The sequence below is a fragment of the Octodon degus genome, unplaced genomic scaffold (assembly GCF_000260255.1).
Source record: "Octodon degus isolate 3935 unplaced genomic scaffold, OctDeg1.0 scaffold00089, whole genome shotgun sequence".
In the NCBI taxonomy this organism is placed as follows: Eukaryota; Metazoa; Chordata; class Mammalia; order Rodentia; family Octodontidae; genus Octodon; species Octodon degus.
The window spans coordinates 3,882,152-3,909,167 of NW_004524665.1; the positions used below are offsets into that span (position 1 = coordinate 3,882,152).

The window sequence follows — 27,016 nt, forward strand, 5'->3', positions numbered from 1 at the left end:
TTTTTTTTTTTTTTTTTTTTTTTTGCCTTTTTTCATTTTACTAGCAAATGTTTACAGTTCATGCTGTTTACAGTCATCTTGGAGAGTGCTTACCTGTACAGGCTATAGCATTTATTTTTCTTAAAGATTGGCCCACTTTCATTTATTTTTTGCTTTGTCTTTTTGAGTCAGGGTTGCACTATGCAGTTCAGACTGCCATTTAACTCACCTTGTAGCCCAGGCTGGCCTTAAACTCACGGTGATCCTCCTGCCTCAGCCTCCCAAGTACTGGGGTTACAGGCATGTGCCACCATGCCCAGCTTTAAAACTGGTCCACTTTGTACCTCCCAGTTACCTGGTATGTTGCGAACCTCATAGGACTGGGCAAACCCCAGTCTCTCAGTGCCTGTGTTTTGTTCTGGAATTTGCTTTCTTAGCAGTGCATCTGCTTCATAAACCTTTGTGCTTTTTAACAGTAACAGACAAATGGAGAGACTTTGCCTTTTATTGCGGCCGGTATTGCTACAAAGGCAAATGCTATAGTCAGCAAAGCCTGCATGTGCCTCTGTGATTCTGTACACGTGTTCTCTGGGAAGGAAGAACCCAGGCTGGAGGGTGCATACTTTTTTTTTTTGTAGATTTGGCTAGGTCCCCAGGCCATCCCCTCTGGTGTCTCCAGGTGCCCAGCTCACTGCATCTACTTAGCATTTGACCTGACCAGTGGATAGATAGATAGATAGATAGATAGATAGATAGATAGATAGATAGATAGATAGATACATAGGCAGGCAGGCCTGGGGATGGAGCTTAATATGAGGCTTTTGGCAGAATCCCCAACATTAGAAAAACAAAACTGAGTTTCTTACATGCTTTCCCTTTACTTCGTACACTCTCCCTGTGAAGTACATTTATAGTTCTTTTGCAAACAGGATCTTCCTTTTCGGATAAGTTTCTGCAGGTATCTAGGAAATGCACGGTCTCCGTGGAATGCTCCTAGCTGCCTTTCTGAATTTTCTCACTCCTTTTCTCTTTCCTTACTGTGTGTCTGTGATGCACAATAATTGCATTTATCCTCATGAATGGGCGCCTAGAGACACTGCGTCTTGGTCATTTTTCCTCCTCCTCCTCCATAAGAGTGGTAAGAGCTCCCCCGCCCCTTTTGGCTTCCCCAGGCCCCGCCCCTTCTTTTGGCTTCCCCCCTCACAACTACAAGGAGTGTAAATACTCCTGAGCTCTGTTCAGTTTTTATTTTCATACAACTTCTTGGGGGGGGGGGGTTCTGATTGGCTGTGGCCCAGCTGGGACCCGCAGGTCAGTGACACAGAAGAGCAACCCTGGTGCTCTTTGTGGGCTGCTTCTGATTCCCTGGATATTTCTGCTCAGAAGGGTTGCGGGTGAATGACAAGGACTGAGACACAGGTGCCTAGGCAGGGATCAGCAGAGCACATAGGAAGTGGGCGGGTGTGGCTGCTGGCCAGTCACTGGGCTGTGTGGGTCTCTCTGAGGAGCCCGGTCCAGCCCCTGGGACACACGTGGAGCCCTGCAGTGCTATAGAATGGGCAGGCTGAACTCCCAGTTACTTCCGCATGCTCCTCCCCCACCTCCACCCCACCCAGGGCAACCCTGCTCCTCTCCTCCCATGAAGCACTGCGCCTACTTCTTCTCCACCCCAGAGGGTGACCTGGGTACCCACTGCACTCCCCAGGGCTCTTTTAGAGTTCTTGCCATGGCTCTGTTTGCCATCACTAAAAACTGCATGGTCAGGCTGGGTGTAGCAGTGCATATCTGTCATCCCAGCACCAGGGAGGCTGAGGCAGGAGGATCACGGAGTTCTAGGCCAGCCTGGGCTTCCCAGGGAGACTCTGTCTCAAAAACAGAAGCCCCTGCATGGTCTCCTCCCCTCACACATACCCCTTCCAAGCAGGACTTGGGATTTCAGGTCAGTTTCCCTAAATGTCACCCTGCGTGATGCTGCCTCCTACTTTGGATCCTGGTGGGAGGTCTGTCTCACACAGTGGTAAAACTGCACAAATCTCGGCCTTATGTAGGAGGCAGAGCGTGGAAGCCAGGATCTAGGCGGACCTGGGTGTGCTCCTCTTTACCTAGCTTTCCTTTTCGATGTGGTTCTCAAGGGAGAAAGAAGAAATCACAAGGCTGGATGTGGTGCCACAACCCTGGAATTCCAGCACTTGGGAGGCTGAGGCAGGAGGATCATAAGTTAGAGGTCAGCCTGTCTCAAAAACACAAAAACATAAACACTTCTTAAAATTCAGAGATTTTTGCACAGTAATCTAGATTTTTCAGCTTCCCTTGAGAAATGTAAGGAGCGGATCCTCTTGGCCTACATTAGCTTGGGTGAGGTGACTGCCTCTGGGGAATCCTCTCTTTGATAGGACTCCTCTTCTCCTAGGTGGGCTGAGGACTCTTCTCCTTGGTGGGCTGAGATCTCCGCTCTGTCTCGCCCCAGCCTGTCCACCTCATCTCCCTCTCCTGAGCTACAGCTGCATCAAATGAAAAAGGTTAAAGATTATCTAACCTTGAGGCTAACAAACATACTGCACATTGGCACCTGGCACAAGAATGGGTTTACCAGGCTGGATTTGCTCCTGGAAACCCCAGCTGGTTGTGAGGACTGGTTTAGCCTCTGCTGGCATCCGCTGTAACCTGCCTGGAGTGCTGTCCAGGAGGCCACAAACCTCACCACACTGTAGGTTGCTGTGTGACCCATCCTGCGGGTGTGAGTCACACTGCCCTGTACTGTCCTCGGCCACCTTGGCCCCTCCTCCCACATGCCCCCCACTGGTTAGCGGCCCAAGGCCTGGCCACCACCTTCCTGCCAGGTTGAGGCATAGGTGCTGCCCCTGGCAGACCTCACCTCGAGCCTCAGGGTGCGGGGCACCTTGGCCAGTTCCTCTGAGGACTGATATCTGCCTGAGCTGCCTACCTCCCCCCATTTCCGAAGCTGAGCTTCTGCACTAGAGTCCAGGGGATCAGAGTCCAGGGGAGCATGAGGGCCACACTTGCCATGCCAGCTTGCCAGGCAGGGTGCATTGTCCTTGTCCCCTTCCGGTGTATGGGGCTTCAGACCATCCCTATGGCAGGTTGGGAGATTCCTGTTTGCTCTGGGCCTCTGATATAGACAGACAGACAGACAGACAGACAGACAGACAGACAGACAGACAGACATGTTTTGAGACAGGGTCTTCTATGCAGTCCAGGCTGGGTTTGAACTCATCAGGCAGGCCAGGCTGGCATCAAACTCATGGAGCTCCTCCAGCCTCAGCTTCCTGGGGGCTGTGAAGGCAGGTCACGCCATTCTCTTGGGCTTCTTGTTTAGTCTTCTTTTCTGCCCCAGAGTCTTCCTAGTGTTGCTACACACATGCCTCGGCCTTCCCATTCTGTCCGCTCACCTCCTGGCTCTCTGTCCCTCACTGGTAGCAGCTCATTTCTTGCCTGGTGTGGTAGGAAGATGCAGGCAGGTGACCTGGGGCCCACTTCACCCACGGTTCCAGCCCTTGCTGGGAAACCAGCTGCCATGGGACTGAGAAAAGTGAGACAGCCAGGGTGGGAAGGAGGTGGGGGCCACAGCGGGGTTCAGGCTCCCTGGAAGGACAGGTACCCAGAGAGACCTGGGACCATGCAGGGGACGCGATGGAAGGACAGTGGACTTGGACAAGGTGCTCCAGTGATCAGTCCTGGGGTGGAACTAGTTGGTCAGTGTTGGATGAGGTGCCTAACCCAGCCGCGTCAGCTTCCTCCTGTAAGTGGTCCTCAAGGCGTCCTGTGGGTGGGAGGGAACAGCGCATGGCAGTGCCATGGGCTCAGCACTGGTACCGGCACCGGCATCAGCACTAGCACCAGCACCAGTACCAGTACCAGCTGTTGTTTGGGCCCTAGCAAGCCACAGCTCCTTTGATGGAGGGCTTCAAAGGCTTCATAAGCTGCCCAGGCTTGGAGGAGAACTGGGACAGTGGGCAGGGGGCGAGACTGTGGGGGAGGGGCAAAGCCAAGCCACCTCTTTCCAGAATCAGGCAAGACAAAACTGATGGACCCTGACTGAAAAGTTGGGACTTACTAGGACAAGGTAGAGAAAGTCCCTGGGGTGCTGCCAGGATATAAGACAGAGCGTGCCCCCCTTCCCTGCGCGAGTGCCAATGCCCACCTGGAAATCACCCGTGGGCAGCAGCCTGGAGCTGGGTAGGGAGGTGGGTAGAGGTCCAGGGCAGGAGTAAGGATCACCACAGGCTCAGTACCAGGGCCTACCCCCTTCTGCAGACTCAGATGTCACTCCCTTCCCTACCGTGCTACTCCAAAAGTTCCCTGAAATGGCCAGAGATGGCCAAAAGCTCCCTTCCCAATGCCCCTCCTCCCTTGGCAGCTCCTGCCATGCAGGGCACTGAGAGGCAAGACTTGGATTCCATTGGTACCCTGTGGCCCCAAAGCACTGAGGTCCCTTGGCCAGCTCCAGCGTCAGAGCCCTCCATGCAAGTCTGCTAGGTTTTGCCCGGCAGAGGGGGGCCAGCCTCCAGCCCAGGACTTACCCTGTGTGTTTCTTTGTTTGTCTTATTGAGATAGGGTTTCACTCTGCAGTTCCACTGCCTTGAATTCACTTTGTAGACTAGGCCAGCCTCAAACTTGCAGTGATCCTCCTATCAGCCTCCTGAATGTGACCCAGGATTCCAGGTGTGACCCATTGTGCCAGAGTCCCTGGAGCCTTCTCTGGGCAACCCCGTCATTCATCTGACTGTTGCTCTTTTACCCCTGAAGCTAAATCAAGCCCAGGGGTGCTGGGAGGAAACAGAAGCTGTGCTCATGCCACCCCCATTCGTCTGCCCCCCATGCTGGACGGCTCCCCTGTGCCCATTACTCAAGACTTGCTGCGTCCACTGCTGTGGCCCTGGTTCTCCAGCCCCACCAGCCACGCAGGCACCTCTGTTCATGCACAGCTGCCACTCTGCCCGGGGCCACCAGTGGCATCTCTGGTACTTTCATGTTATCACAGCTATCTGAACAGCCCGGCTATTTTCAACACATCTGTAGATTTTGTACAAAAGCCTCTATACGTATGTAGACCTAGAATGGTTTTATGTGATTTAAAAAAAAAAAAAAATCAGAGGCCAGCAAGGTAGCTCAGTGGACTAAGGCACCTGCTTAGGCAAGTTTAGGCAATCTCAGGGATTGTGGTTCGAACCTCAGGACCACAGGCCACGCCAGCCCCACACCCAGGGCAGGCTGAGTTGGCCACAAAAAAAAAAAAAAAAAATCAAAACTTTGTAACCTCAGCACTCGGGAGGCTGAGGCAGGAGGATTGCTGTGAGCTCAAGGCCAGCCTAAACTGCATAGCAAGACCCTGGCTCAAAAAGGCAAAAGAATAGGAAAGATCAGGAAGAGCACAAAGAGCTCCTGCGTCCCCCTTGCTTCCTCCCCCCCCCCCCAGCATCTAGCGTGAGGCAAGCCCAGCCTCCTATTACTATGATTACTTATCTCTCATATTGCTATTATTGTTTTCCTGAATCACTGGAGATCAAGTTCCTGACCCAAGCACTTCAAAGTGTTTTTCCTACACGATAAGAACTTCCCCCGACTTCGTTACTGTGTTGAGCCATGAAAATCAGGAAGTTACACGGACAAACACCACCACGGAATCCTTGGGCTCCGCTCCAACTTCTCTAACAGTCTCTATAGCACTGTACACATAGATGATTTCTGTATTTATATAAAATGTATACATGATTTCTGTCCTTCTGAATGTGCATTCAGGGCTAGGGAGGAGGCTCAGTAGAATAAGTGCTTCCCTGGCAAGCGCAAGGGCCTGAGTTCAATCCCCGGTTCCGCAAAAAAAAAAAAAAGAACGTGTATCCAACTCTGAATTGCGTGGTGGTTCAAGGATTGTCATGTCTAGCTAGAGACCTTGAGCTGGGTCCTGGGCCCTTGTCTTTTCTTCTGCCTGTCGGGGGCACTTTGAGGAAAACAGGCTGATACTTTTGTGGACTGTCTCCTGCCCTCGTGTTTCCTGGTGATGCTTCCACACACCTGGGCCCAGGTCCTGTGTTTTCTGCAGGACTCCCCCAAAGTGATGCTGGCCTCTGGGAGAGAAGACGCACAGGGCCTCCCTGTCCTGATACTGATGACGTTAACTTTGAGCGCACACTTTACGTGCTGTCTGCCAGGCTTCCTCCTTATGAAACCACTATTGCTATTTTCCCCTTTCATATTAGTAACTGGGCTGAGATACTGCTCTGTGAAGGAGTGCTTGCCTAGCACGCACAAAGCCTTGGGTTCAATTCTTAACACTGCAAAAATAAATGAAATTAAAACTTGTTGCATTTGGGAGGCTGAGGCAGGAGGATCCCTGTGGGATCAAGGTCAGCTTGGGCTACACAGTAAGTTCAAGGCCAGCCTGGACCACACAGTGAGACCCTACCTCAAAAATAAAATAAATAAAACTTGCCTTGTGGGACGATACCTAGAGATTATCTAAATACCCTGTTCCTCCTCAAACGCTCCCTCTCTTGGCGTTCATGTACATTGATGATTCTTGTGTGAATCGATTATTACCACAGGGCTGCCCCATAGTGCCTTCCACTTCCGTCATTCCTTTGACGGCTCCTGATTGGCAGCGGCTGTGGGAAAAGCCTTCTCTTCCTGTTTATCGGTATCAGGCGAGGCATGAATTCTTACCGAATTCCCTGGGTGACAGCTGTCTTCCTCACTCTGATGTTCTAATTGTGCTCTTTGGGACCTGCCCTTTCCTTGGGCTTCTGCATCCCCTGATAAATCATCATTTCTTGGGCGTGCACTTCCTGATCTTCAGACAGCAGTGAGTTCCTGGGAGCCTTTACCTTTGTTACTGTGGGTTCCTAGCATCCACGTGAGCAGCGGGGACCCCGCGCTGTTAGAGGTCCCCGCTCCTCGGTCCTCTGCAGATACTGCTGGAAATACGTGTGTGCGCATGCTCACGCAGTACACGCTGGATTTACCTCCCCGCCCGCATCTGCCATGGAATTCCCTCTGCCTCCATCCTTCTGTCCTGGGCTCTGCTTGACTCTCAAGGTTTCCAGCAGGTGTGGGGGGAGCCGCCTTGGCCTCTCCTGACCTCCTTCCTCCAGGGGCCTCTACAGCCCTGTCCATTTCGACATCTCAGCTGCATCCTGCACCCCACAGCTCTCACCCTAACCACGTCTGGGCCCCAGCTCCAGAAGCCAGCTGGCCCTGGCTACCCTGAGGGACATGGAAGGGACATACACATCCAGAAGAAACGAGGCAAGGGAGGAGCTGGCCTTCAATGTGCCACCTCCTTGGCCCATGGCCACAAAAGTTCTCCCCACCCCAATCTGCCCACACCAACCAGTTGTTTGGAAGCCAGACCTGTGAGAGTCCCTGTCCCCGCGTCACCCTCTGTCTCTTGCTGCACCTCCCTATGTCAAGCACCAGAGTGGGCTTGGGGGATCCCAGCTTATACACTTGCCCCACTCTCACCTGGTGGAAACCTTCAATCCTTCAGTGGCTGTACAGCACTCTCAGAACAAAATCCAGGCCCTGCCAAGGCTGGGCGGCTCCCTGTATGACCTCTGCTTACCTCCCTAGGAAACAAGAAGAGTGACAGCGGCTGCTCTGGGGCTCTTGTTGTGGGCTGCTCTGTTTTGCAGTCCTGGGATCTGAGCCCAGGGAGCAATAAGCTGCACCTTCAAGCCCTCTTTATTTTCCTATTTTGAGATGGAGCCTTGCTAAATTCCCCAGGCCGGCCTTGCACTTGTATTCCCCCTGCTTCAGCCTCCCTACCAATTGGGATTAAATGCCTATATCCATCATCTGGCTTGTGAATGCTTTTTATTTATTTTTTTTTCTTTTTCTTTTTTTTTTTTTTGCAGAACCGGGGATTGAACTCAGGCCCTTGCACTTGCCAGAGAAGTGCTTATTCCACTGAGCCATCTCCCCGGCCCCCTAATGCTTTTTAATTTAAAACAAAGCCTAACCAAATCTTCTGGAGCAATTTGAGGGTGGGGACAGGGGGCACAGCTCCTATCCTGCTGCCTGCACCAGCTTCCTTCCCGGACCAATTTCAGTTCTGCATTTAGAAACAGCAGACAGTGCTGTCATTAAAATCACCCTCTGGGGAGCCAGGGAGATGGCTCAGTGGAATAAGTGTTTCCCTGGCAAGGGCAAGGGCAAGGGCCTGAGTTCAATCCCTGGTTCTGGAAAAATAAAATAAAATCACCCATTCTGGATCCAGCCTATCCAGCTCGCTGGCCTTGCCGGCCTGTGCCTTCCCCCAGGGTGTCAGCGAGGTAGCCCAGAACTGTCCAGAGACACAGCATCCCTTGGAGCATGCAGCTCTGACTTCCAGCATCTGGACACCAGCTGGCCTTATTTTGGTGGCAGATGCTGGCAGTCCCAGCACTCAGGAGGCTGAAGCAGGAGTTTGAGGCCAGCCTGGGTCACATAAGCAAGTTCAAGGCCAGCCTCAACTACATAGGGAGAACTTGTCTTAAAAATTAATTAATTAATTAATTAATTAAAAAGACCCTCGCTTGTTCTTTGCTCCTGACCTTGGAGAGCTGGGGCCACCTCTCTCCCTGGCTTCATGCCTTTTCCTCTGAAGCTTGTGGGGAAGCAGGCCCAGAAACTATTGCCCCAAGGCAGAATGAGCTGCTGATTCTAAACTGGGCTAGGTGGAGCGATGCTGCAGGGGCCTTGTGGGAAGGATCTTCCTGAAAATGGCCTGGAATTTTCCACAGCCTGGAGATGCTAATTGGAGGCAGGCAAAGAGATGGGGGGTGTTGTCTGACAGAACTAAACTCCTACAATCCTTTCTTCTGCAAGATGTTTGCTTCTGAACCATACTTCTTGTCCATTTTACTGACCCAGGAAACCCTGAGGGGAGGTCTGATCTGTCCAGGGCTGTCCTGAGTTCGCGAGCTTGACATGGGAATGCTGTTCTTTGTTTCTTCAATATGGAGCTGCCTATGATATGCCCTAGTTACCCGATAAAGAGAGAAGGAGCTGGGTGTGGTGGGGCACACTGGTAATCCCAGTACCCTGGAGGCTGAGGCAGGAGGATTGCTGAAAATTTAAGGCCAGCCTGGGCATCTGGGCTCTATAGTGAGTTCAAGGCCAGCCTGAAGTACAGAGGGAGACCCTGACTCAAAACAACAAATAAAGAAGGAAGGAAGGAACTCCTCACTGGCAAATGGGACAGTCACGTGGGGCAGAAAGCGCCTGTGGGTGGGCTCCCCCTGGAGAGCATCAGTAACAGTTTGGGGATCACATTAGCAGCACACAGCTCACGCAGGCCTTCTGGGGCTCCTTCTCTATTTCAAGATGACTGGATAACTATTTTCAGGAAGGCTTTTGTTGCAGAATGAGGAACCAAGTCTCACAGCCTGGAGACTTAGGAATCTGGGGCTGCCTCCGGTCTGGAGGGGAGCGGGGCTCCTGAACCCAATGAGACACTTGGGGCTCCCTGACCTGGATGTGTGAGCATCTTCTATGTGCCGCCCCCCAACCCATGTGATCCCCTGCCCTGTGGCTTCCTGTTTGGTGGGGGGGGGGGTAGCAATCTGGTAGAGGAGGCTGGGAGGGAGGGGAGGAGAGGGGAGCCCGCCCTGGCTCACTCCCAGTGACCCCCTGTGTCCATGGCACGTGCATGTGGGAGGCCTCACTCCTTATGCGTGGCTTACCCAGCCCTCCCTGGGCTATTCCTCTGGGGCTTGGGTTGCAGCTCCACCTCTGAGCGCCCCCCTGCACTCTCCTTACACTCCCCACTTTAGTGACACCTTCATCCAGCCATGACCCCCACTAATACACAGGACAGCCTTCGTGTCCACCTTTCATGATTTCAGATTGTTGAAGCTGGACGCATCGGTGCGTGCCCCATGACCCCAGCACTCAGGGACCGGGGATGAGTCTGGGCCCAGCCTGTGCTACGTAGTAAGGTTCTGTCCCCACCCCCCACCCTCGAATAGAATGAAATTGTCGGTGTGTCCATTTCTGCCACTTGTGGGGCCAACTGGTTTCTGCTGGTCACCTGCAAAGAGAGTCTCCCGGCTGAGGGGCTCGGCCAGCTAGGGATCAGGTCCTTGTCTGGTGCTCTCCTAGGTCTGCTGGCTGTTGCTGGAACTGAACACCATAGGCTGGGTGATTTAGGAAGAACACAGGTTTATGAGGCCACCCATCCTGGCACTGGGGAGCCCCTGGGCATCTGGGGAGGGCTATCCTGCTGTACTCTAATGTGGCGCAGGGCGACATGGTGGACAGCTCAAGCGGCCAGCTCAGGTCTCAGATCCTGGATTCTAAACCTCAAGGAATGCTAATCATCTCCCCAGGGCCCCACCTCCAAATCCCATTCATGCAAGAACCAAGCAATTAAGTGCTCAACACATGGATGGGGGAGGGGACATACCAAACCCACAGCAGTCCACAAGAGTGGAGGCTGGAGAGACAGTTTCCTCCCAGCAGTGTCCAGAAGTGGCTGTTACCAGCTGGACTCCCTGTCCACGCAGACAGGATACTGCTCCATCTTTTTTGTTGGTTTGTTTGAGATAGTGTCCCACTATGTAGTACAGGCTGACCCTGGACTCCCAGCAATCCTCCTGCCTCAGCCTCCGGGTACAGAGATTTTAGGCAGGTGCCACCATACCTGTTCTTCCGCCACCCTTGAGGTTAGAACTCAGCCTTGCATTCTCCACCTTGCTGAGAACCTGGGCCACCTGGGAGGAGGCAGCCCCAACCCCTGGCTCCCTGGTATCTGCAAACAACCTGAACGAAGCACTCAGCTCCCACCTGGCTCCCAGAGATTCCTTTTAGGTTGGTCTGGAGTCTCTGCTTGCTTAATACTCAGCAGAGCCATCAATTGCCAGCTGTTTTCCTCACATTTCACATCTCTGAAATCGAACATATCGATGGTCAGCAGCATAGCACAGTGTTGGCTTTTAAATGGCACATACATGTGTGCACCTAGCATCGGTGCTCCCTAAATCCCCAGGCCTCTTGGGCTCCTCCAGCTGAGAATCCCCTCCTGGCTTCCCACATGAGCTGTTCCACTTAGATTCTTTTTTCACATCCCTCTTCCATATGGCTGTGTCTCCCCTGTGAGCTGAGTTCTTTCACAGGGCGATGTTTACTGCTCTGACTTGAGGCCATAGACCCTCCACCTCTGTGCCAAATTGCTTTTGTTATTCTGCTTGGATCTGGTTTTGAATCTACTAGAGAATACTTAGAAGGCATCAGCCATCTGATGCTGTTGCTGATGCTTGAAAGAAATTCCTCAGTGTGGGGCTTAATGAAAGCAAGGGAAGTTTGTAAAAAGTAAATACACAAACTCCTTTGTTAAATGCCACACAAGTCCACTAAACAACTTAAACCACGCAGTACACACATACACAACTTCCATGCACAGATTTATGTATGTGCCTATGGGCAGAGACAGACAGACAGACAGACAGAGACAGACAGACAGACACCAAGAAATAAGATGAGAGACAGAGGGCCAGAAAAGCCCAGGTGGACGCCATGGAGCCCCAGTGAATGACAGAGGCACTGGTGTCCTCAGTCACAGATTTCAGCTGCTCGGATCCAGGGTGAGGGACACCTAGTTCAGGACACCTAGTTCTGACCCTGAATGTGCACGTCCCTCCCATAGGCAGTCCTCCCACCTTCCTCCCAGAGCAGGCCACCTCCTCCCAGGTCCACGCCCCAAGCCGGCAGCAACAGGGGCTGGACTGGGAGGTGGGTGGGGTGAGAGCTGGCCTGCGCACCCGCCTGGATGAACTCTCCCACCCCCAACCTGTGGGAGAGCCGGCCTCGTTCCTCAGGAGCCATTGCCTTCAGCAGAAAGGCAGCTCGGGGCATCTCAGGAAGCAAATCTAAAGTCACAAGCACTTGATGGCTGTGCTCAAGTCATGGAAGCCCTGACTGGAGGGAAGTGCTTCTGGCGCCCATCCCCTTACCTAAGGCCAGCCAGGTCTCTCGCTGTGGTCCAGCAGCTGGCTAGGGGGCGGGGCCTCGGAGGGCCTTGCCGTGGCAGAGCCTCTGTAGGCTAGGGCTTGCTGGGGCGGGGCTTCTGTTGGGGCGGGGCTTCTGTTGGGGTGGGGTCTAGTTGGGTGGGCCCTCGGGGCTGTGCAAGGAGACCTGGCCCCAGAGCCTTGGGACGGCTGACCAATATTTTCTCTCGCATCAGCAGCAGAGATACAAACCAGGGAAGATTTTTATGCTGCCTGTGCCATTTTCTGAGTTTTCAGAAAAACTCAAGTACAGTTTTTATTTTATGTGCTGTAATTCAGTTTTTCTCAAAGCTCAGAAAATGGCGTAGGCAGCATGGAAATCTCTGGTTTGTATCTCTGCTTATATATATGCACCCATATTTACAGCAGCATAGTTGGTCATAGCTGAATCTTGGAAATAACCCAAACGCCCATCAACTGAGGAATGGATAAAATGATGTGGTATTTTTACACCGTGGAGTATTACTCAGCTATAAAGATAAACTTGAGGCTTTTATAAGTAAATGGATGCAACTAGAGACCACACTCATAAGTGAACTAATCAGACCCACGTGTATAAACATCGTGTTGTCTTGCTAGTATAAGAACCTGAAAGAGTAGATAAACTCTGAAAGGTACAGTAGAAACTATGAAAGGGAAAGAATCTGTTTAAAGTGAAGGAATAACTGGACGAGTGAAAGGACAAAAAAAAAAAAGAAGGGGAAAAAGATATGTTTATGTATATATACAGGACAGCTTGGAGATAATTGTACTGGTGATTTTTGTTGGTCTATTGAAAGAAATAGTTAGGGGCCGGGGAGATGGCTCCGTGGAATAAGCGCTTCCCTGGCAAGTGCAAGAGCCTGAGTTTAATTCTTGGTTCTGGGGGCTGGTGAGATGGCTCAGTGGTCTAAAGCACCTACTTAGAACAAGCTTAGCAAAGCACAGGGACCGCGGTTCAATCCCCCAGCACCACATGCCAGCCAGCCCCACCCCCTGGTGGGCTGAGCTGGCCACACACACACACACAACAACAACAACAAATAAATAAATAAACTTTAAAAAAAAATTCTTGGTTCTGCCAAGATAAATAAATTAATTAATTAAATTTTAAAAAGTCACAACTCCAAAAAAAAAAATTATAGGAATACATTTTTTTCCTGAGTTTAGTATCAGACCAAGGGGGGCTGGGGAGATGGCTCCATAGAATAAGTGCTTGCCTGGCAAGCGCAAGGGCCTGAGTTCAATCCCCAGTTCCGAAAAAAAAAAAAATCAGATCAATGATGGGGGCCCAGAAGTATAGCTCGGTGGTGAAGCCTGATAAGTAATTGTTAGAAATGATCTTTGTCGGGGCTGGTTGAGATGGCTCAGTGGTCTAAAGCACCTACTTAGAACAAGCTTAGCAAAGCACAGGGACCGCGGTTCAATCCCCCAGCACCACATGCCAGCCAGCCCTGCCCCCTGGTGGGCTGAGCTGGCCACACACACACACACACAATAAATAAATAAATAAATTTAAAAAAAAAGAAAAAGAAAAAGAAATGATCTTTGTGAGGAAGAAAACAAAAATAGCTCTCCTCTTCAAACATGTACACAAAAGTAGCAAAATATTCTAATCTACTAAAAATAAGTTCTCAGAGTTGTGGAGTTATATGAGACTTCTTTTATATGTATATTTTCTCATTTTACGATTGTGAAAAATATACTGTTTTGTTAGCAAAGACTGAAAGAATAAACACTATCTTCAAAACTGTCTTTCTGGCTTGTTTTGGGAGCTGCTGGCCACAGGATGTGGGGTGCGGGTGCCGGAGGCTGAGGCTTTTTCTGGATCAAGGCGACCTGGCCAGTCCCCACTGCAGGTGGCCTGTGGGCGGGTGACAGACTGGTCAGTTAATGCGTGCTCCTGTTTGGGGCTCTGTCCGCAGGCATCAGAAGGCGTCCCGGTGAGGTATTTCACTAAACTGGACCAGCTCATCGAGTTCTACAAGAAGGAGAACATGGGGCTGGTGACCCACCTGCAGTACCCAGTGCCGCTGGAGGAGGAGGACACCGGCGACGACGCCGAGGAGGACATGGGTAGGAAGGGAAGGAGGGAGGCAAGCTGTCGGAGGTGCCTTCAGGACCTGGTCTTTGAGCCAGGGATGGAGCTCTGGCACAGAGTCTGCCCAGCAAATGCAAGGTCCTCTGTTCAATGTCCGGCGGAAACAGGACTTGCAGATTCAAGGGCCCCATTACTAGAAGGGGACAATGTGGCCTGGTGGCAGAGGACAGGTTAGGAACACAGGCCCTGACAGGTCACAGGCAGATGCGGGCTGGAAGCCCTGCTTACCAGCTTGTTAGCTTCGTGGTCTTGAGTCAGTGACTTAGCCTCTCTGAATTACAGTCTTCTCTTTAGAGATGGTAAAGGCAGGGCAGCACTGCACCCACCCCTCAGGGTGTCACAAGGGTCAATGAGCCAATGAACGTGTGTCCCATGCCTGGTACATCATTGTTCCCACCACGGGAGTGCAGGGGTGGGGAAGGAGTGCCTTGGATTGGAAGGGAAAATGAAAGGTGCTTCTTTTTTTTTTTTTTTTTTTTTTTTTGTGGGACCAGGGATCGAACTCAGGACCCTGTGCTTGCCAGGCAAGCACTTATTCCATTGAGCTATTTTCCCAGCCCCGAAAGGTGCTTCTTTATAAGAGGAAGGGGCAAAGGTGGGGCCGGGAAGATGGGGGGAAAAAGGAAGGGGCTAAGGTGCAGTCCCTAAAAATATGTTGAAAAGGAAGCCCAGCATGATGGCACACACCTGTAACTCCAGCACTCTGGGAGGCCGAGGCAGGAGGATCACAAGGGCAAGCCCAGTGTAGGCAATTTAATGAGACCCTATATCAAAATCTAAGAATAAATACCAGGCCAGGGAGGAGACCCAGTGCAAAGGCCTTGGGTTATCTCTCCAGTACTGAAAAAGAGAAAGAAAGACCAAAGAACCTCAAGCGTGTGAGACTCAGGCCTGCCCCTAGCACAGCTTCGGCACAGTGAATGTGGGCATGAGTCCCAGAGAGAACGCTGCAGAGAAAAAGCTCACCTGTGTGTGCCTTCCTGCCCTCTCAGAGGTTCGTTTCCTAAAAGGAAACACGAGATGCCTTCTTTGCCCCTCTGCCAGCCAGGGCGGTTCTGGCAGCCAGAAGAGATGACACCTGAAGCACTAACTCCCTGCCTGGTTCCTACCTGCCCATCTGACCTGGTGACAGCTGCCAGCGCCCTCTTCTGCCCTTCCCTGGACTCCTCAAGAACAGACTGACAGCTGCCCCTCAGAACTGGGCCAAGCTCCAGGATACTGGAAAAAGCCCCAGCTGGCCGCAGCTTTCTGCCCTCACTGGCTTGAGGCTAAAGTGCCCTCAGGGACCAGGCAGGCCCAGTGGGCGAAGCCAGGGCTGAGCTGTGAGTTGCAGTCACCTGCCAAGGTGCTGGTGGGTTGTGCACAGGGACCTAGCCTTGGACTTGGCCTTGACCTTGACCTCCAGAAGGTCACTCCTGCCGCAGTGCCTTCCACACATCACTGTCCTAGTATGCCCCCAACACCCCTGCAGTTTGCTGTGCCCCTCGGGGGAGCTGTCTGGAGACAGATCCAACTGATACACTTCCTGTGAGAACTCGAGACAGAAAGAGCCCAGTCTGGTGACTGCAGCTTCACTTCCCCAAAGAGGTCCAGGCGCTCAGACATGGAGTCCTCCGGGTGCGGTGCAAGGGTGTCTGATCCGACTCGGGTCTGCCCGTTCTCTGGGGCTTCCAACTCACTTGTAGCCATCTCCAGAACCCAGAGCAGGAGAGGAAGTGAAATGCGTGTCCACTAAACAGAGAAAGTCCCAGACAATGCTGTGGCTGTGGCCTATGCTGGCCACTAGTGTGAGAAATAGCATGGGCAGGAAGTGGCCTTTGCCTGCTCATGGTACATGCAAATAGGATTGTAAAGGAGGTAGGCAAGGGTCCCCCTTTTTTTGGGTCAGGGTCTTGCTATGTATTCTGGGCTGACCTTGAACTTGCTGAGCAGCACAGGCTGGCTTCGAATTTGTAGCAATTCTCCAGTCTCAGCCTCCTAGATGCTGGATTATGGGTGTGTCCACCCCTCCCAGCTCACTTTTAAAAACTCTGCAGGAAGAGAGAAGGGTAGAGGCTGGGGAGAGGGTGCAAGGAGATAGAGAGTTGGCTAATGGAGGGGCAATTGGTCAGGCCCCCACCTCCCCACCCCAGTCTCCTTCTTGGCCTGAGGCCCCAGGGAGCCCTGCCTGGCTCAGTCTGTACACGGCCCACAGCCCTGCAGGCCACCTTACCTGTGCCCAGCAGGGCCACATGACGCCAGCAGGCATTTGTAGAGCCCCCCAGTGGCCCCAGGTGCAAGGATCAGGAGAACCAGCCCTGTGCCCAGAGCTTCCGGCCAGTGCTGTCTGGGAGGAAGTGCCTCTGGGAGGCACTGGGTGCAGCTGGGGACCTAGCCAGGGCAGTGTGCGGGGCAGGGTGGTGCCCAGAGTGCCTCGCCAATGTCTCCTGCTGCTCTTTTGGGTAGAAAGTGTCACGTCTCCGCCTGAGCTACCACCCAGAAACATCCCTCTCTCTGTCGGGCCCTGTGAGACCAAGGAGCTTCCGGTGCCAGCCGAGAACGCCCGTGCCCCTGAGGCCAGCCGGCCCACCCTCTCCGAGACACTGTTTCAGCGGCTGCAGAGCATGGACACCAGCGGGTGAGTGCCCATCTGGGGTGCCCTCCCTCCAGGCACACCTGGGCCCCCATCCTGGACAGCAGGTGGCCTTTAGCTGAGGAATGGCGACTGTCCCTGAGAGCCACACTTGCATTCATTTATGAGGATTTCATTAATCGCCGGGTTGAAAACCAATTTTGTTTCTAGCCTAGATTATCACCCCCTCAAGTTGTGTACTTTTTATAGTACAATTGAAAATATGGTACATGTGTAGGATTCCAAAAAATTACTGCAATATCTTTAAAGCAGGAAACTACATGTACCTTATGCAAAGGTCTCTTTGATTGGAAGAACAACATTTTGTAAGAACTTTTTTTTTTTTTTTTTCCCCAGAACTGGGGATTGAACTCAGGCCCTTGTGCTTGGCAGGGAAGCGCTTATTCCACTGAGCCATCCTGCCGGCCCCTTGTTTGATCTTTTGAGACAGAATCTTACCATGCAGTCCAGGTAGGCCTGGAGCTTATCTTGTAGCCCAGGCTGGTCTCAAAACCACAACAGTCCTCCTGCCTCAGGGTCTGGAGTGCTAGGTATAAAAACATTTTTGAGTAAAAACTTTATGGAAAAATATTAATTTATTACAGTGAAAGACACACCGCCACGAAGTCCCCCTCAAAACCCTCTCTCTCACTTGGAGCACACTTACCCATTGCTCGTGCCTCCTTCGGGAGCAGCTCGGGATGTCCTCTTCTGAGAAGGTCTGCAGTTGTGCCAACGGGGCTGCCGCAGGGTCCTGAGTGGATTCATAGTGGTGACCTTGCACGGCCATCTTGACTTTGGGCAAGAGCAAGGGTCCTGTGGTGCCAGACGGGGTGAGCAAGCTGGTGAGGACATACTGTCGTGTTTTCAGTTGGCAGAAAATGCCGTAAGGTTTTGAGTCACTTCAGGACATCAAGCCGGGCACAAAAAGACACGCTGAGAGCTGCTTCAGAAAGTGGCAAGAATGATGGCGCATGTGTGTGTGTGCTTGAGGTGAAGGGGATTCAGGCCATGTGTCTTTTACTGCCAGATATTTTTAAATTTAAACTTTCAAGGGGCTGGGGAGATAGCTCGGTAGAATAAGTGCTTGCCTGGCAAGCACAAGGTCCTGAGTTCAATCCCCGGTACTAACAATAAATAAATAAATTTAAACTTTCACCATACATTTTGATCATACCTTGAATATTAACCCTTTGCCCATCATCCTTATGGGGAGAAAAACCCCTAGCTCCCAGCTCCTTGCTTACTTTTTTTTTTTTTTTTTTTTTTGATGGTACTGGGGATTGAACTCAGGACCTTGCATTTGCCAAGGCAAGCGCTTATTCTACTGAGCTGTCTCCCCAGCCCCTCCTTGCTTACTTTTCAAGTTTGAGAATGCTTTTATGTTTGTAAGATTTAAATCTTTCTGAAGTGCATCATTCCCTCTGTGAGCACAAGACCTCTTTTATGCTTAGAAGGTCCCTGTCGCTCGCCAAGCCACCCACAGCTGCCAGGCATGCCAGAAGTCTGCGGCTGCTCCTTCCTTTGCGTTCCCACCACACAGTCATGTGTAGAGGAACTGTCCCCTCTCACAGGCCACACCAGAGAGGTCAGATGCAGGGCCACGAGGTGTCCAGTGCATGTTCACACTGGGCCCTTGCTCTGGTCCTAGGAGGGCCTCACAAAGTCACTGCCTTGTTCACAGGGAGCAAGGGCTAAGTGACAATAATGACAAAAGGTCCAAAGTGCTGGATTAGGTGCTGCCCTCCCTCCAGGGCTGGTCACCAGGGCATGGCACTGTCCCTGGGGGCTTGTGATGGGGACCCAGGGGTCATGATGGTCAAAAGGAGACCAGAGAGCCGGGGGGTGGGGGGGAGCTCCTTGTGTGCTCTCGGAGTTCCTGGAGCATGACTGGTCATGCAGCTGACTCTCGGGCATGTGGAAGGACTTGGATGAGGGGTTCCCCTACCCTAGCTAGAGGATCCCTCACTGATCCACTGATCCATCACTGTTCAAGCTGTTGCCCCGACAGGAGTAAGGGTGAGCAGTAGAGATGCTGGGGCAGGTCCGGCCCCTGCTCCTGACCCTCGCCCCCACTCCTTCCTGCCCAGCTGAAGGGAAGCCGGGGTGAGTGAGGCGCCCTGGGTTTATCTACGTGGCTCTACTTCCTGGAACTAGAAGAGGAGGGTGGTGGGGACCAGGGACCCTGAGGGGAGTTGAAAAGGTCCATCTTTGGTGTTGCCAGCCCACCAAAGTCAGTCCTGCTGTGGGGACTTTAGATTGCTAAAGTCTGTCCATCTGCATGGACAGACTTCCCTCACCAAGTCCCTGGTGTGCCCTTTCATGAGAGGCGAGTAGTGGTCCTAAGGCTCACGGCCATCAGCATGAGGGGTCAGGCATCTGGCTGCCTGCCTCCTGGAAGTCCCACTTCCACCAGAGCCCAGGCGGTTGTTTGGTGTCTCCCCTTCCTACCCCAACATGGCCTGAAGGAGCCCAGGCGCATGGGCAGTCATGGCCTCACTCAGATGCCCACTTCCCGCAGGCTAGCTGTGTAGAGCAGGGTCCTCTTTGGGGAACACCTTAGAACTCTGGGGCCGGCACATCTGTGCTGAGTCCCTGGCAGGGCTTCTGGCAATGGCCAGTAATACCTCTGCTACCACAGGTCTTCCAAGCCCTCCAGCCCAAGCCAGGGAGCTGCTGGCACCAGTTGGACCTGCTGCAGAGCCCCTTCCTGCTCCAGGGCACATGCAGATCTGGCCACCGCTGGCCACCATCCTTGTCGTCCATCGGGGCATCAGGGCACTGGTTCCAGGTGTGGTGTGGATGCTAAGGTCTGCCCAGCACCTGTCTGTAGTGCAGGTGGAGGCACTGTTGGGCCCGTCCTTCCCACTTTTGTTCCAGGGCAGGATGCCTAGATCTGGGCCCAGGTGAAGTTTGCTGGCTCCTGCCGGTCTACACAGGCCGGGGCCTGCGGCTTCTCCTGCAGCAGCCTGTGTTTCCTTGGATGATGCACAGGAAGCCTGGGCCAGCAGGCTGGGCTGAGGCAGGGAGAGAGCTCCAGCAGGACACTTGAGTGCCCGGCCTCTCATGGGATGTGTGGGTGAAGTAATGTCAGCACACCATCATCCCCTGCCTTAATGCCTCCAACCTTTTTTTGTTTGTTTGGTTTTTGATTCTGGGTGAGACAAGATCCTCCACTGCCTGCAAAGAAAAACCTAATGGCAGGACTGGGTCAGCTGCTTTTTCAAGTGGACAGACCCTTTGGAGACTTCTAGGGCTATCCTCCTCCCTGACGAAACACAAAGGATGCATCTGGTGGCTCAGATACCGCTTCACGGTTCTTTGCCAGGTCCACCAGCCTGCATTCCCTGTGTGCTCCTTCAGCTCGGGGCTGTCTCTCCCAGAGCCGTGTACCCAGTGCGTCAAGCCAGTCAGCACAGCGCCATGACTGCTGGTGCATGTCCCGCACCAGTGCAGGCCACGGTGTGGCCCAGTGGTAGAGCATTTGCCTAGCAGGTGCGAGGGAGGCCCTAGCTTCCTTCTCTAGCACCCCAAGTAATGACCAATGCTCACAGAAATAGGTTCTTTGTCCCAGCTCCTTGGCTGCCTATCTCTCCCTGGGTTCATTGGCAAATGTGGCGAGCTCCTGGGTGAGCCCTGTGGGCCCCGCACCCTGCCCTCCTCTACCATCTCTGCTGCGGCCTCATCTCATGGCACCTGTGGATCTGGTGCAGGGACAGTGACCAGGTCCAGGGCAGTGGAGATTCTCACGATTGATGTGCTAGACTTCATCAACTTTACTCTTCAAGTTGCTTTTTACCCAGAGGACAGACTGCTTGAGATTCTTCTTAGGCATGAGACAATCCACACGGTCACTTGGTCAAGTTGATTAGAGCTCATCAGTTAGGGCTCTGTTCGTAGATTCATTACTACAAGGCTTCTTTTTATTTATTTATTTATTTATTTATTTATTTATTTATTTATTTTTTGCTACAAGGCTTCTGAGCAAAATTCACATTCCCCATTAAAGTCTGCGTTTTTATTTCAAGCTGTCTCTGTAACAAACTTTTTTTGTATGTTGATTTTTGTAAGAAGCACTTGTGGGCTCAAGTAAGAGTTGTTAGAACATCATTGCTTAGGGCGGTGACCTGGCGCCGTTCCCCCCCCCCCACCCTTTCTCTTTGAGGCTGGGGAGATGGCTCAGTGGAATAAGCACTTCCTTGGCAAGTGCAAAGGCCTGAGTTCAATACCCGGTTCCGCAAAAAAAAAAAAAAAGAACATCATTGCTAGTATTTATTTATGCAGTGCCAGTGCCAAACCCACACCGTGGCACATGGTAAGCATTGTTCTGCCATAAGCTGAACCCTCAGCCCTTGGTGTATATTTTATCTTCTTAGTAACAGCATCTCCCTATGTATCCAGGCTGGCCTTGAACTCACTGTATAGCTCAGGCTGGCTTTGAATTTAGGCTTGGGGTGAGTGTTCCTCTTGGCTCAGTCTCCTAAGGGCTGGGATTACAGATGTGTGCCACCAGGCCCAGTGATATTTATTTTAATGCTGTAGGCAAAATATTTGTGCTTTTTAGGAAAAAAAGAACTGAATTTTGTGATGTACAGACCCACAGTAAAGCAGCTGTCCGCTGGATGTTAGGGCAATGGTGTGTAGCCATTTGTTAATTCTTCCCCCGGTCTCCACAGGCAGAATGGCTAACCCTACTCTGTCCCATCTGCAGAAAAACAAGCTTTCATTCTTCACCCTACAGAAAGACATATGGGGCCTTTGTTTCAAAATGATTTTATATCAAAGCCAAAACTTACTATAGGGACCGGGGAGATGGCTCAGTGGAATAAGCGCTTCCCTGGCAAGTGAAAGGGCCTGAGTTCAATCCTGGGTTCTGCCCAAACAAAACAAAACAAAACAAAACAAAACTTACTGTAATTTATCCTCCGGGTAATTGACATGTGTCAGCCTCAGTTTCCTCACCTGTGAAATAACCATAACTATCACAGTATCTTGTGGGTTAAAGAAGAAAATGAGTGTGGTGTCTGGTATGTTTTGCTCTGGAATAACTGCCATTACCGTGGGAACAAAGACTCAAAAGGACCCAAAATAAATATGCTGAGAAAACTGGGCATAACAGCATAGTCTACCACTCTGGGAGGCTGAAGCAGGAGGATCACAAGTTCAAGCCCATCCTGGGCCATTTAGCAAGACTCTTTCTCAAAATTTAAAAGAAGAGTTGAGGATATAGCTCAGTATAAAGATCTTGGCCTTGATCTCTGGTACCACAAAATTCAATCAAACTAAAAAGTGCTGGAAGATACAATGCAGTGTATCTTGGTCTGATCCCGACTTTTGGTGACAGTCCCCAGCAGGACTGGCCCTAGGTTCTGCCTGGGCTGCACATCCTGCCTATCTTTCCCCTTCCTTTACAAATTGAAGGGACAGGGCAGGGCAGTGGGACAGGCCATGGGGTGGCTCCTGTCCTGCTAGGTCCCTGGATGGCCATACCTAGTCACCTCTCCCCTACCCCATTGCTCGTCACATGGACTTCCCCACAGAGCCCAGGTGATCCCCAGACTCCTCAGCGTGGTGTCCCTAGGATACACCGCACAGCCCTCTCAGAGCCCCTTAAACAATAACCACCTGTCCACCCACCACACCCCTCTTCCAGCAGCACCCAAAGGTGCTTATCCCAAGAGAGGCCCCACTCCTGCTGGCCCCTTTGTCTTACTGTGACCTGACCTCTGTACCTGCAGTGAGACTGAGGGGATCCTCCTGAGGGTGTACAGGAGTCCTCCTGAGGACAGCCTGGCCTGAGGACCTGCCATCTGTCCCTGCACTTGCAGGACTGCTGGTGACTGAAGGGTAGAGGAGAAGCAGGTGTTTATTTTCCCATTTCCTTTCAGGCTACCGGAAGAGCACCTGAGAGCCATCCAGGAGTACTTGAGCACTCAGCTCGCCCTGGACTCTGAGCTTGTGAAGACAGGCACCAGCAGCCTCCCCCACCTGAAGAAGCTGATCTCACAGCTCTGCAAGGAGCTCCACGGGTAATGCTGGCCCCAGTAGGGTGGGGGCATGGGGAGGGGCGTGGTCGTTGGCCGGGTGAAGGGGTACACACCTGAGACTCCTGGGGAGCCAGAATTTGAGGGCAGTCTAGGCTACCTAGCAACTTAGCCAGGCCCTGTCTTAAAATAAAACATAGGAGGGCCGGAGAGATGGCTCAGTAGAATAAACGCTTGCCTGGCAAACATAAGGGCCTGAGTTCAATCCCCAGTTCTGCCAAAAAAAAAGGAAAGAGCTTGGGATCAGCTAAGTGCAAAGGCCCTGGTTACAATGCCCAGTACAAGAAAAAAAAAAAAAAGAGAAAAGGAGAGCAGTCATTAGAGTGAAGCTGTTTGGATGTGTGTGTGTGCGTGTACATGCACACGCACACACATATGCACAGTGTGCCAGGGTTGCAACCCCGGGCCTGGTGCATGCTAAGCTGGCCCTCCACCGATAAACTCTACCCCCAGCCTGTTGTGTTTGGAAACACGTTGAGGCCAGCTGTCCAGGCAAGGAGGAAAGGCCGCAGGACAGTGCCAAGGAGTCCAGGACAGCATGTAGATGGTTGCTGCCGCTCTCGTTTCTTCAGCAGCAGGCACCGCCAGCAAGCACACAGGAGCACCCAGGGGACATAAGCCAGACTGCTTTCCGCGTGGGCACTGTCCCAAGGCTTCCAGGGACAGAAGTTACTTTCAAGTCAGCCATTCACCAAAACTCCAGTTCTCTGATCTGAATTCCCTGAGCCCTCATCGGCTAAGATTCTAATCCCCCGTCTCAGTTACTCTTCTCCTGTCGCTGGGACAAATACTCGACACTGAAAATTAGGGAGGAAAAGTGTATTTAGTTCTGTTACTGGAGGTTTCAGTCCACACGCAGCTGGCTCCAAGGCAGAGAGGCACGTGGCAGAGAGCAACCTTTCAAGGCAGAGGCGAAGAGCAGAGAGCGAGGGAGTGGCAGCAGCTCCAGGCAGCCTGCTAGCTGTCTCTCCTCCTCACATTGTAATGCAGAGTACCTGCCCCAGGCGAGGTGCGGCATCCACAGCCACAATAATCAATCCCAAACTCCAGAAGCCGCCCCAGGACTGCATGAGGCTTCTGGGGGGTGGGGACCACTAGATACAAACCATAAACACCCCCCAAGATTCTTTTGATTTTACATTTTTCATTTCATTATTAACCTTAAAATGAACTTCACGCTTTTTGCTGAAAATACAGAAGTAAGCCTGATATGTTAAAGGCCTAAAGCTTCAGGGGTGGATAACATTCCAAAACCTCTGAAAGAAATCACAGGGAGGGGCTGGGGAGATAGCTCAGTAGAATAAGAACTTGCCTGGCAAGTGCAAGGGCCTGAGTTCAATGCCCGGTTCCACCAAAAAATAAATAAATTTAAAAAAAAAAGAAATTACAGGGAGCCAAAGTAAACCCACCATGGGTGAAAAGCCAGCACTTTGGCTGGAAAGACGGTGGCCAGGTTCCTCAGCCCTTGTGGCTTTGTGTGGTTTCAGTTATTCCAGTGCCGTATAACTCTTAGCTTAGTTAATCTGCAGAAAAGAATTTTTCATCATCAGTAATCAGATTCAGCTTTCTTCTCAAAGGCCCTTAAAAGCACAGTCAATACATTTGGTAAATTTGACGAGTAATTTCTTTGACAAAGTGAGCAGTCATCCAATTGGCCAGACAGGCTCAATTTGAATGAAGTGGCTTTTGACTAATGCCACTGTATGGTGAATGGGGCCCAAAGCAGCATTTTTTACAGATTTCCATGGTAGATTTTGTTCTATTTATCGCCAGGGGGAAAAATGCCTACAATTGGTACTTTCTTTAAACACACACACACACACACACACACACACACACACACACACACTCTTCATGATGACCAATAATGACAAGCTTTTTATTTCTGCTGCATTGAACATCCAGGTCTTCACGGTGCCCTTGTGGACACAGGTGCATATTTTACGTCTTCCTCTTGGGACCCCCCGCCTCCACACTTTGGCAGCTTTTCCCAGATCCCAAGCTGCTACTTGGTTCTCTCGCGGGCATCTTGGTCATCTGATCACTGTGGTGACCACTTCCCCCCAGCTTGCCTACCTCTCTGGTTCCCCTCAAGCGCCGGCTGTTCCCTGTCTCATTTACCAACTGGTTAACTTCAACGGTGTTCAAATTGCTTGGATCAGAACAGGTGTGTCCGCTCACCGTTTAATGATATGCCATGCGGCATCAGACGAGCCCTGTGCTGGGGGTTGTGATGCATCAAAGTTTGTCAACTCCCAGCACTGGGGAGGCTGAGGCAGGAGGGTCACTATGAGTTAGAGGCCAGCCTGGGCTACATAATTGTTTCAAGGCCACCATGAACTGCCTAGTGGAACCCTGTCTCAAAAAACAAAAAATAATTGAATAAAATAAAAGGTAAAGGAAGTAAGGTGTGGTGGTGCGTGCCTATAATCTCCTAGCACTCCGGGAGGCTAATTCAGCCCCAGTCTGGTCAACTCAGCAGTTTAAGGAGACTTTGTCAGAACAAAAGCAAACAAAAAATACAGCTCAAGAAACTAAACAGGTGGGGCAGGGAGATGGCTCAGTGAAATAAGCACTTCCTTGGCAAGTGCGAGAGCCTAAATTCAATCCCCGGTTCTGCCAAAAAAAAAAAAAAAAAAAGAAAGAAACTAAACAAACAAATACAGTAATATGGGGAAAGCAGCATTCTTCATACAAAATCCTACAGACTGAATTTATAGGTATTTGTGTTCTTGGTATGACATTTTGAAAAAAAGACTGCACTAGAGAGCGTTGAGTTTGCTCTTAAAGCCCCGAAGTAGTGCTGTAGACAATGCCGCGGCCTTGAATTTTCTCGGGGGTGGGGAGGGTGTGTTTGTGGAACCCAGAAAGGGGGGGGGGAAGGCCTTCACTGCCGTGGAAGCACGGCTTGCCACGCCCCATAGACACACCTCACTGCATCCGGGTCCCTGAGGGAGTCCAGGGAGAGGCCTTCTCTCCTCCCCTTCCCCCTGCCCCCTTCTCACTTCCTCCAGTCTTGTCACCAGTGCTGGGGTGGAGGGACCCTGGGCCTGGTGCCAGCTGCCTTGCTGTATCACCCACCACTGTACCACTGAGCTGCAGCCCTGGGACAACTCAGGTTGTAAACACTCAAGTGTGGCATTGCCTAGGACAGGTGGACTTGTAGATGAATGAATGCAACAGAGCTCAGAAAATGGACCAACTCGAGAGGGCTCTGGGAAAAGGGCATATTATGGGATGCAGAGGAAAATGAACTCTGCACTACACCTACCACAAAAAGGTGGGGTGACATGGGCCTGCACTTCCCGTGCCACGATAAGGCAGGACTGCTGCAAGTTCAAGGGCAGCCTGGGCTATCACAGCAAGACTGTCTCAAACAAACAAACAAAAACCCTGGATGGATTAGGGGATCAGACATACACAACCACCGAAAAACCCCATATATACATATGTGACATAGTCTTAAGAAGAGAAAAAAGATGCAGAGGGTTGGCAAGATAGCTCAGTGTACAAAGCACCTGATTAGGCAAGCACAGGGACGGTACCACATGCCACGCTGGCCCCACTCCCGGGTGCTTGGTGGCTCACCCCTGTAATTCCCACCACGCCTGTAATCCCAGGGGTGGGGAGGCTGAAAATAGGAGGATCACTATGAGTCTGAGCTGCATAGTAAGACCCTGTACCAAATACATAAAAAAAAAAAAAAAAAAACTTAGAAAAAGAGATATGGATAAGATATACGGCCAAAAAAAATAATATATATATATATATATATATAGCCAGCAGGTCTGAGGAGTGCTTGGCACCATCACTCAAGGGTTGGTCTCTGGGTCTCCAAATTCTCTAATTGGGAATAAGAAAAGAGCTGGGGGTTAGGGAGATGGCTCAGTGGCACTTCCCTGGCAAGTGCAAGGGTCTGAGTTCAATCCCCAGTTCTGCCAAAAAAAAAAAAAAAAAAAGAGCGATAGGAACCAGCTGTCAGGAGCAGCCTCCATAAATCCCAGCACCAGGGAGGCTGAGGCAGGAGATCCCAAAGCCTGGAGAGTTCCAGACCAGCCTGAACTATGCAGTGAGACCCAGTCTCAAAAGAAAAAACAAACAAAAAAACATGGGGCAAAATCCAACTCAACACTGGCTCCCTCGGTGGCACCAGGTGACCTGGAAACAATAGAAAGACGTAACTATCGAACAAAGAATTGATGATGTCCTGGGGCCCTCACGCTTGGAGAGGGGAAAGGCCGGCCTCCGTCACGCTACGGGGGATTTGCGCCGGAATCTACCCCACCCTGCTCTGGCAAGC

The 27,016-nt window shown here is 51.6% G+C and overlaps 1 protein-coding gene across 2 annotated transcripts in view; it reads left to right on the forward strand.

Moving 5' to 3' along the window:
* Positions 1 to 27,016, forward strand: part of Inpp5d (inositol polyphosphate-5-phosphatase D) — a 94,426-nt gene that overhangs the window by 28,306 nt on the left and 39,104 nt on the right. For both annotated transcript variants that reach the window (XM_004637402.2, XM_023722222.1), the window contains exons 3-5: positions 13,886 to 14,036; positions 16,507 to 16,678; positions 22,561 to 22,701. In XM_004637402.2, the coding sequence (XP_004637459.2) occupies positions 13,886 to 14,036; positions 16,507 to 16,678; positions 22,561 to 22,701 (464 nt within the window). The remainder of the gene's footprint in view (positions 1 to 13,885; positions 14,037 to 16,506; positions 16,679 to 22,560; positions 22,702 to 27,016) is intronic.